General features: G+C 43.5%; 1 protein-coding gene across 2 annotated transcripts; it reads right to left on the minus strand.

The window, feature by feature from the left end:
• Window positions 1–6,136: 6,136 nt before the first annotated feature.
• RAB29 (RAB29, member RAS oncogene family) lies at window positions 6,137–10,503 on the minus strand. 2 transcript variants are annotated; one of them, XM_007470691.1, is made up of 5 exons: window positions 10,259–10,503; window positions 8,029–8,100; window positions 7,151–7,332; window positions 6,755–6,876; window positions 6,137–6,471 (listed from the first exon to the last, which is right to left on the minus strand). In XM_007470691.1, exons 1-5 carry the CDS (start codon window positions 10,380–10,382, stop codon window positions 6,360–6,362), a joined length of 612 nt encoding a protein of 203 aa, XP_007470753.1. In that variant the 5' UTR covers window positions 10,383–10,503; the 3' UTR covers window positions 6,137–6,359. The 2 variants fall into 2 exon arrangements, with proteins under 2 accessions (XP_007470753.1, XP_007470754.1); XM_007470692.1 differs by lacking the exon at window positions 8,029–8,100 and having other exon boundaries at window positions 6,360–6,471; window positions 10,259–10,382.
• Between the last annotated feature and the right edge of the window lie 228 nt (window positions 10,504–10,731).

Genomic DNA, 10,731 nt, shown 5'->3' on the forward strand with positions numbered 1-10,731 from the left:
CGTGCTTCTAATAAAGTACCTGGCACATGGTACGTGTGCCACTATTGCTTAACTAATGACCTATATAATCTGTCCACAGTCTTTCTAACCTTATTTCCCACTGCTCTACAACATGAGCCCTTTGGTCTACTGGCTACTTCTCAAACCTGTGTAAAAATTCGAAACCCCCTTTCTTCCCAACCTGAAATCCTATCCCACCTCTTTCTCGATTGGTGTCCATCTCCTGTCCTACTTCCCTTTAAGAAACCTTTCTTGCCCCTCCTTCTTTGAAGTTCTATGGCATAGCTCTCTATATCCCCCACAACTCCTACTGCAATACTGGATACATAAAAATACTGGATACATATATAAAAGGTATGTAATCAGAAATGATTTAAGTGTAAGTACAAATATATGACAAAAAATTCTTTGCATTAAAAACAATGTACTGAACACAAATTTATCAAAATGTAAATAGAGGTTTTGTTTGGGTTGTGGGTCTATAGTGGTTTGGATTTTCCTTCTTTTCTCCATTTTCCTTAATGAGTAGATTTAAATTTTTCATCATAAAAGTATTTGAAAACCTGTATATGCATTTAATAAATTACTCTTTGTTCCCACCTTACTGAATATTTATGTGGGAAAACTTCAAGGATGCCACCATCAAAACATACACATACAAAATGGTAGGCAGTATATTATAGTAAAGGGAGTTTCTGGAGTCACACTGCTTAAGGTTAAAAATCAGTTTGCCAGGGACTTCCCTGGTGGCGCAGTGGTTAAGAATCCGCCTGCCAATGCAGGGGACACGGGTTCGTGACCTGGTCCAGGAAGATCCCACATGCCGTGGAGCAACTAAGCCCGTGAGCCACAACTACTGAACCTGTGCTCTAGGGCCCGCGAGACACAACTACTGAAGACCACACACCCTAGGGCCTGTGTGCTGCAACTACTGAGCCTGTGTGCTGCAACTACTGAAGCCCACGTGCCTAGAGCCCGTGCTCTGCAACAAGAAGCCACCACAATGAGAAGCCCGCGCACCCCAACGAAGAGTAGCCCCTGCCTGCTCGCCGCAACTAGAGAAAGCCCACACGCAGAAACGAAGACCCAACGCAGCCAAAAATAAACACATTTATATTTTAAAAAAACCAGAAGCAATATTAAAAAAAATCCGTTTGCCACACCCTAGCTGTCTAACCTTGAGCAGTTTTAATTTTGTGCCTTAAATGTCTATATATGTAGAATTATAGGGTCATTGTGAAAATTAAAATAATCCATGTGAAGTGCTTAGAAGAATATGTATTTGGCTTACAGAAACACTCAGATGTCAACTACTGGCAACAACAGTTGAAAATGGAATGGCTGTTAAAATCCCTGTACTTGTATATAAAAAATAAAAAACAAGGTTCTACTGTGTAGCACAGGGAACTATACTCAATATCTTGTAATAAACTACAATGGAAAAGAATAAAAAAATTTTAATCCCTGTGTTTGCAGACAAGAAAGCTGATGTTAAAAATTAAATGACAGTCACTGCACTTGGGTGACATATCTTAGTAAGTGGAACGTGTCAAACATCTCAGGACATATCTGTGCTACATGCTATTGAACCTGCACTTAATTTGACTCCAAATTTAATTACACACGTCTCTATTCCACACATGAACATGGTCTCAAAGTCTATATAACACAAACTAAGAGTTTCAAACCCAAAAGGGGCCAGTTCTGTTTCTCTAAATGTCTGGGCTTATTTTCTAAAATAGGTTTCTCAGGTCAAATGCTTCACAGAAACCTAAATGACAGAATGGAGATGGGGAATTTGAAGATTTGCAGTTATGTCTTGGCTTTATTACGAATTCAACCAGCTGCCTTTCAGTTAGTCAAATTTTGAGATATTTGTTCCCTCAAACATAAAATGAGAACTATCTGCTTTCTTATTTCCAAGATAGTGTAAGAAGCATACACAACTCGCAGAGCTGAGGGAAGAGTTTATACCAAGTCAGATATTGGTATCCAGTGCTACTGGGCTGCCCTTCTCATATCATGATAAATCATAAAATGTCTATCTTATCGTCTTCCTTTCCTATCTGCTTTCTCTTCTTTACTCCCATTAATATGTAGTTAGTTCCTAATCAGATGAGTGTGAATCAAATTAAAGTTGAGTGTGAAGAAAAGTTATCAAAACAGCACCATCACATAGTAAAGTACCGTTAAGTGCAAGTAATGCTTAATTTTGTGTGTCAATTGGACTGGGCCATGGGGTGCCCAGATACTTGGTCAAACATTATTCTGGGTGTTTCTGTGAGGGTGTTTTTGGATGAGATTAACACTTAAATTGGTAGATGTAGTAAAGTAGTTTCCTCTCCCTAACGTGGGTGGGCCTCACCTAATCAGTTGAAGGCCCTGTCCTGAGTAAGAGAGAATTCTTCTATCTGGTGGCCTTTGAACTGGAATATCAGCTCTTCCAGTCTGCCAGCCTTGGGACTTTAACTGGGACATCAGCTCCATAAGTTTTAGATTTGCCAGCCTCCATAATCACATGAGCCAAATTCTTGTAATAAATCCCTTTACACACACACACACACACACACACACACACCTTATTAGTTCTGTTTCCCTGGAGAACCCTAAACAGAGCAATACCAGTATTATACTGAAACTCTGCAGATAAAACTGAACAGAATTCAGATTATGCTTAAAAGCCAAAGAGAAGGCAGGGTTTTCTAACAACAAAGGTCATATGTAGATATATTCTCAAGTCTCTGGTATTTATGGCTGAATCAAAAATACATGTAAAGTTCTTTCCAATGCACATTTTTTTTTATCATTGTTTTTGGCTGCATTGGGTCTCCATTGCTGTGCATGGGCTTTCTCTAGCTGCGGTGAGTGGGGTCTACTCTTCGTTGTGGTGCACGGAATTCTCATTGCGGTGGCTTCTCTTGTTGCAGAGCACAGGCTCTAGGCACACGAGCTTCAGTAGTTGCAGCACACAGGCTCAGTAGTTGCGGCACACAGGCCCTAGGGCACGCGGGCTTCAGTAGTTGTGGCTTGTGGGCTCTAGAGCGCAGACTCAGTAGTTGTGGAGCACGGGCTTAGTTGCTCCGCGGCATGTGGGATCTTCCCAGACCAGGGACTGAACCCGTGTCCCCTGCACTGGCAGGCGGATTCGTAACCACGGTACCACCAGGGAAGTCCCCAATGCACATTTTCTAGTGGCTTCCTATCCATTCCAACTTGGGGGTTATTTGGTTTTAATAAATGAGTCATGTACACAGCTGAGGCCTCTTCCTATACATAGTGAACCAAGCGGGGTGAAGGAGAAAAGGGCACAGAGGTTTATCTCCCTGAGCAATCCAGTCACTAGATTTTACAGAATACCTACCATGGAGATTTTTACATCTTCTAACCATGGCCTTAGATCATGTCAAAAGCAGGCCACTGCCTACAAAAGGACAACAGGCAGGAAGAGCCTCCTGTTAGATGGGACAGTGTCCTGAGGACAGAAGACAGACCATCTAAAGAAAACAGTTAAATCTGGAGATAAGAGGGAAAAATAAGGAACCCAAATATTCCCTAGCAATAGGAAAGGAAAGTGAGTAACAGCATCTTGGAGCAATTCCGGCTCATTAGCAGTACAAAACAGCAAACCATCACTTATGCTGAGGGGCCTTCCTTGACTTAGGGTTCCTTTCCTGGCTTGTTTGATCACTCAGCTATTCTGTTCAAAGTTGAAAGCCAGGGCAGTCATAATCCCACAGCTCTGTTCTCAGCCTTTCCTTGGGTCTCTTAGAACAGTCTGCAGGGAATGCTTATGTTTTCTCTTTAGCCACAGACCAGGTGGATGGTTGAAGGGCTATCTTGTCTCAAATATGGAAATTTCTCTAGGGAAGGGCTACAATGATATCCATGTTCCAAACAATTTTTACCCAAGAGGTGGCATCCAAATGATAGGATCTAATTATTTTTAGTATAATCACATTTCTAACCATGTAAATATTTTCTTCTTCCTTATCTTAATTGCTTTCCCTTTTCTTTATAGATAGGGACATAAAGAGAAATATTTCACTTTCTTTTTAAATTAGTTTCAGGGCCATAACGTTGACCAACTGGGAGAGAAAATCCAGAAGGGCTGGCAGGCCAGCCTCTAGCAATGCTTGAAAAGGCAGGAATAGCCTGAGTCAGCAAGTGGGAAAAGAAAGCATATTCAAGTTTTTTAAATGGTCACCATTGCAGTATTTGAGAAGTTACATCAAGTTCTGAATTGGAATGAGGCAATCAGTACTGGTAAATTAACAGATAAACAGAATAACACTTACCTTCTTCTTTTTTTTTTTTTTGGCGGTACGTGGGCCTCTCACTGTTGTGGCCTCTCCTGTTGCGGAGCACAGGCTCTGGACGCGCAGGCTCAGAGGCCATGGCTCACGGGCCCAGCCCCCCCGCGGCATGTGGGATCTTCCCGAACCGGGGCACGAACCCGCGTCCCCTGCATCGGCAGGCGGACTCTCAACCACTGCGCCACCAGGGAAGCCCTTACCTTCATTTTTTAAAGAAGGTATTTAAAAAATAACCTTCATTTTTAAAGAAGGTATTTAAAAAATAAAGTCTCCATTTCCACAATACTCTATCAGTATAAAATAACAAAGTCACGTTGAAGGCCAATAACTACCATCAATACAATACTTATTTCCCATTTATTTATGATTTTTCAGGGGTTCAAACCAGTGAATAAAAATCAATTTTATTTTCATAGAGAACTTGTTATTCCACTATTATTTTCAGAATCATTGTAATAAAAACCCTACCTGGAAAGAGTAATACAAAAGAGAACCTGAAGGTCTCAGAAGATTGTGCAAAATTTATAACAACTGGCATTAAAAACAAACAAACCACCGAAGGCTCTGATATTTGGCCTCTGATCTCTCTTAGGACAGTGCTTTTCAAAGTCTGGTGTGTGTCAAAATCACCTGGAGAATTAATGCAGCCTACAGAAGCCCAGGGAAGGCCTGGGTCTCTGTATCTTTACCACGTTCTCCAGCAAGGGTTTCCAAACCGGGCTGATCAGAATTGCCTGGGAAACTCTGAAAAACAACAACAACAAATCCCCAAGCTTCATCCCTGGACATTTTGGTTCAGTAGGTTTGAGGTTGGGAAACAGAAATCTTAAAACATTTCATTTTAAAATCGTTAAATAAACTTCCCAGGTGGTTCTCATTAGTCAGATTTGGGAACCACTGACTTAGAACACTTATTTAGGTAAGTGTCTCTCAAAGAGCTCTAAGCCTGAGCTCACGAAGAATATTAATAACTTTGGGCAGGTTATAAATCACCATCCTGTGAGAATTTAACAAATTAAACTGTCTAGAAGTGATTTGATACTAAAAACTCCACCCAATTTAGCACTTAAATTACCTAATGATTTTCTGTCTATCTACTCTCCATCCCCAGGCAAAGGTCTATACATAATATTTATTTTCTATGGCTGTTAAGTGCTAGACACCCAAAGTGCTCCTAAGCAAGTTGCCCCATAGGATTTTGTTCTGTTAACCTGACCCTCTTCTTCCATTCAGACTCCCAGAGCTGTGAGGAACAGACCTAGTTCAGGGTACCACGGCCAACTGATGTCACTTGCAGCATTACGTGGCAAGACATCAACCTGCAAACCCTGTCCCCATCCCACTGGGAGAGAGACACTAGAAAACCTTAAAGTGAGAATTAATTTTTTGGGGAAAGAATCACTCTAACCAAAGACAGATGATTTAAAAGGTTAACTATTTTTAAAACCAAGACAAAAGAAAGCTCATATGACTTGAGAAGCTTAAAAAAATAGTGACTTTTGGTTTACCTCCAGTAGCCCTAAACCCATAGATATCCAGCCCCACTTCTGTATCTCAGAATCAGGTGTTTAAATTCAAAGTCCAAGACAGAAAGAATCTGAAAGCAATGATCAACAAGGAATTTGGGAAATGACCTTTGATCTCATTTTCCTTGCAATCTGAAGTCCTATCAGATTGAGATAACAATATACATTAAATGGAAAAATATGCTTAAAAGTAGGTGAAAATTATGATCTGTAAAACACAGATGCTGATTTCTAATCCTTCCCACAAAATCCCAGATCACAAATTGAGAGATGAGATGATCTTTTTTGGACAGAAGGCACTGACTGGGCCCCGTGAGCCAGCAGCAAGTGACAGGCAACTTGCAGCAGAGGCAGCAGAAACGCCCATGGGTATCACGTGTCTTTTCTTAGTGATGATGGCCCCCCTTACTGGACCGTCAGCGGCAGACAGTTCAAATGTACTTAGTAAAACTGCTGGGTGGGCAACCAAAGGGAAGAGAAGGATCTCCTAGAACTGGGAGGGAAAACAAGCCAAACGCTACTAGCAGCAGGCCCAGCTGGAAGAGGGCTTGGTCTGCAGGTTGATGTAGTTCCCTTGGGCGGACAAAGACGTATCTTCTCTGGAATTGCTCATCATCTTCTCAATGAGGACTCTAAAAAACAAATAAAAAACAAGCCTGAGAAGCTGGATGGAGAAACGGCAGATATTGTCTGTCTTGTCACCAGATGGCACTCAGTAAAGCCACAAGGTTTAAATGCCCCTTTGTCCCCAATTATCTCAGGAGAGAAGACAGCATCCCTGACCTTCAGGAGCTGGCATTCCAGTGGCTAAGTCTGTTCTTGTTTGCTCAGAAACAAGGAAAGAAGGTCCAAGGGGCTGCAGTGGAAGATGGGTAAATCTGTGTGCCTATCCCTAGAACAGCATGAGCTACTCACCTCATGGCCTCATTAATATTTTTGTTCTCCTTGACTGATGTTTCTGTCCAACCTGTGAAACCATTCTCTTTACTGAACCGGTCAACCTGGTCTCGGCTCACTGCCCAAGGGGACAGATCACACTGGCAAAGAAAATAAACAAAAGGCAACACCATAAACTTCCTGGGAATAGAAACATTGCTCAGATACGTGTGGATTTAAAACAGTTCCACCCATGGCTAGAACAGCAGCATCTGAAATCTACAGCCAACATTCTTCCCAAAGAAAGTGTCAACATCTTTTGAAAGGAGGTAGAGAAGGGCAAGTGGATACCCACAATCAGAGTGTATTTTAGACACGCTTACTCTCTGACCACGGATTGAGGCCAGGGGCCATTTTCCAAGATCGACCACATACCTTGTTGGCTAAGAGCAGGCAGGGCACCGGCTCTCCATTAGGCAGTGTGAGCTTGCTGTCCAGGTCCTGTTTCCATCTTTGGCTGTTGCTGAAGGTAGTGGCGTTGGTAACATCAAACATAATAACACAGGCAGAGGCATCCCGATAGTAAAGTCGGGTCATAGAGGTGAAGCGCTCCTGCCCTGGGAAGTAAGGAGACGGTTCTTGAGAAGGTGATCCTAAGAGCCAGCCTTGGAACCCTCCCTGACACCCTGCCCTTTCCATCTTCATTGTGGGAAAGAGGGCAGTATGCGTAGTGGGTGAGTCCAGATTCTGCGCCCAGATCACCCAATCCCAGATCCCTGCTCTGTCATTTACTATCTATGTGACTTTAGACAAGTCAAGCTTTCTGTGCTTCAGAATGAGCATCTGTAAAGTGGGGAAACAAGCAGTAGCTTTTTATCATAGGATAGTTGTAAGGATTAATAATGAGTCAGTGAATCTAAAATGCTCAGAAAAGTGCTTGGCACATAATAAATAAGGATTAGCTATTATTATTATTGTCTTCTCTTTTCTTGTTTCTCACCAAGGTCAGCTGAAAACCTAGAAAGAGCACCCCCTCCCCCTGCTGTGGGAGCATCTACCTACGGTCTGGACAGTTCACTACTTTGCCAGACCCTCACCCACACAGAGACTGCTCTACATTTATTCAGGGCAAAACATCTACAGAAAACATCTACAAAAGCTCTACATCTATTCAGCTTATATGTCCTCAGAGCAGTTCAGTCATTCCAGCTTCAGGAAAAAACTTCTGGTTTCCCTGTCCCACTTTTTCTCTGAGAGCTTGTTGGTTAAACCAAAATGTCTTCCTTGTTCTTGTCCAGTCTTATCCATCCTACCTGCAATATCCCACAGCTGGAGGCGCACCATCTCTGAGTCAGACCACTGGAGAACCTTCAGAGCAAAATCCACTGAAAATTTATGTATAATATACTTGAATTAAATTTACCTTAAAAAATCCACAAAGTCATATAAAATATGCAATTACAACCCTAGAGACACACAACTCCAATCCCATTCATTCATTCATTCATTATTTGTTTTGTTATTTTTAAGCCCTCAATGGACTGAGATGAGCCCACACTCATGTATTAAGTGTGGGACAGGTAATTCACATGCATCTCCGAAGGCATCTCCAGCTTTTACTCTCTCATCAAACCAATGTATTTGATCCTACTTGTCTCTCAGGCTGGGGATAGGAGGATGGGAGTAATTATAAAAACAACTCCTAATCTCAGGTTAAACAGTTTCTGGGAGATTTAGGGGGTTTTCTCAGGGAAGGGATGATGGGGTAGAAGAGGGAAATGAGGTAAGTGGGTTGGCTTTTGCATCTTCCACATTTCAGTGTTGGTTTCTAGTCCAACTGTATTATGAGCAAAACACACCCTCAGGGAATTCTCCATTTTCCATAAGGCCGTAGGAATTATCTTGGGCAGGAATGGGATAAAGTGAAAAGGTCCCAGAGGATTCACCCGGAAGAAGATACTCCATGGATGATGCTTAAGAGCAGTGCTGGAATCTACTGCCATATCTGTAGATGCTGAGTCCATGAGTTAAGGCTGTGGGGGAGAGCTTTTGATAAGGACAGCAACAGGATAATTTCTGAGATTTGGAAATACATTTCTCCACGTCTATGACAGAAATAAAAGCTAGGGGAAATTAAGAATAAATACTGAACAAAAAATTAGCCAGTCAATTATATTCTCTACTAAAGGAAAACTACAACAATTGCTAAAAATTAGTGGGATACTTTTAAACCAAATCCATGAAATAGGGACCCTCATATTATTGAGCAGTGTGGGGCAGAATGGTCAGGAAACAGTCTTTGAAACTTTTGTTTGTTTGAAACTTTTAACCCTTAATTTTGATGAATGCTCTTTTTTTTTTTTTTTTTTTGCAGTACGCGGGCCTCTCACTGTTGTGGCCTCTCCCATTGTGGAGCACAGGCTCTGGACGCGCAGGCTCAGCGGCCATGGCTCATGGGCCCAGCCGCTCCGCGGCATGTGGGATCTTCCCGGACCGGGGCACGAACCCGTGTCCCCTGCATCGGCAGGCGGACTCTCAAGCACTGCGCCACCAAGGAAGCCCTTGATGAATGTTCTTAAGGAGGGTGTTTTAACTGCAATGTAAATGCATGTTAATTAAAAAAAATTCCAGAATGAACACTAGCACACAATTTCAAAATTTACATTACTGCAAATTTTTTTCCTTAAAAAAAGTTCTTTTAATGGAGATAAATAAATGTTTGTTACTTTCCCTCTTCACCAGCTCTTCCCATCTAAACTTCTAGTTAGAAGGCATTTTTCTACTTCTGAAAAGACAGTTGAGTCCAAAGGCCAAACCTGGAAAGAAATGAATTAACTCTTGGTCTTCCCTGCTTCCTTCACCTCCCCAGTTTGAGAGAAAAAGGTGTGTGTGGGGGGGAAGATAGGTCAGAAAAGTGGTATATTTTACACTAGGAAGAATTCCTAGTCTTTATTTAAGCAATCGATGGACAAAAAACACACAGCTCTTCAGCCCTGATAAGCATCTGATTGTGTGGCCAAGGGGCCCTCCCATGCAGGTATTTCCATAACAAAGCTAGGCTCCCTGAGGCCAGGTTAAACACCTTTCTGTTCCTTCAACAGCTGTCTGTAACTCCCGTGAGAGGCAGGACAACAGCCCCAACTGGTACCTAACCAGGCGCTCCAGAGGGTCTCAGCTGCTTCTGCTGATCGCAGAGATGTGCCTGTGACCGCTAGGAAGGCTGCAGGAGGAGACTTGAGTTCCCTAGCGAAACGCAGCAATTGCTCATTTTCTCATCTACCCGCCCTCATTTCCCATCGTCACAGTTTTGCTCTCTTTCCAGACAATCAGCTCAGGCTGGGAAAACTTAATTGGGGGAAACGCAAGAGAAGCATGCAAATCAAACACCAGCATGCCTCCCTTCAGGATCCCAGACACCTATTTCCAGGCCCGGGGAAGGACCCAAAGACACCAAATCCCCCGTTCCCCACCCCACTTGAGTCCGCGGCTCAAGTCCCGTGATCCCGGCCTCTCGTCTACCCCGCCCCCGCAGCGACGTCTCACCTCCCACCGTGGACTTGTAGTGTTTGCTGAAGCTGTCTTGGGAATATCGCTGCACGAAGGACGTCTTGCCCACTGCGGCGTCCCCCACCACCAGCACTTTGAACAGGTGATCGCGGCTGCCCATGGCTAGCGGGATGGACGTTATACGGCGGCGGGAAGTGGGGGGAGTAACTTATTTTAAACCCTTTGGCTCGCGACCCCGCTCAAACTAAAGTTTGGCATTCCCGCCGAACCGCCCGTTGGGGCTTCTCTGACGAGAAAGCAAAAAAGGAAACTTCGCACTCAACCTATACGCGCTTCCTCCCCGGGCGGCCGCAGCCAGGGTGGGGCGCAGGGCGCAAGCTGCTAGCCCCCTGCTGTTCTCACCTTCTCCCCCTCCCCGCCCGGCTACCGAGAAACTGGATGAGGCATCACGGTGTCTCACCCACCGGGACTTCCCTGGAGCTGCTCCGGCGGGCAAATGAACCCGGGCC

The sequence above is a fragment of the Lipotes vexillifer genome, unplaced genomic scaffold, assembly GCF_000442215.2.
Source record: "Lipotes vexillifer unplaced genomic scaffold, Lipotes_vexillifer_v1.1 scaffold1122, whole genome shotgun sequence".
Taxonomy (NCBI): domain Eukaryota; kingdom Metazoa; phylum Chordata; class Mammalia; order Artiodactyla; family Lipotidae; genus Lipotes; species Lipotes vexillifer.

Coding starts and splice junctions, on each gene's coding strand:
- RAB29 (XM_007470691.1), bottom strand. CDS start 10,382: ATGGGCAGCCGCGATCACCTGTTCAAAGTGCTGGTGGTGGGGGACGCC. Junction 8,101..10,258: donor CTACAAGTCCACGGTGGGAG/GTGAGACGTCGC, acceptor ATAAATTTTCAG/TGGATTTTGCTCTGAAGGTT. Junction 6,877..7,150: donor GCCTGCTCTTAGCCAACAAG/GTATGTGGTCGA, acceptor TTTCTTTGCCAG/TGTGATCTGTCCCCTTGGGC.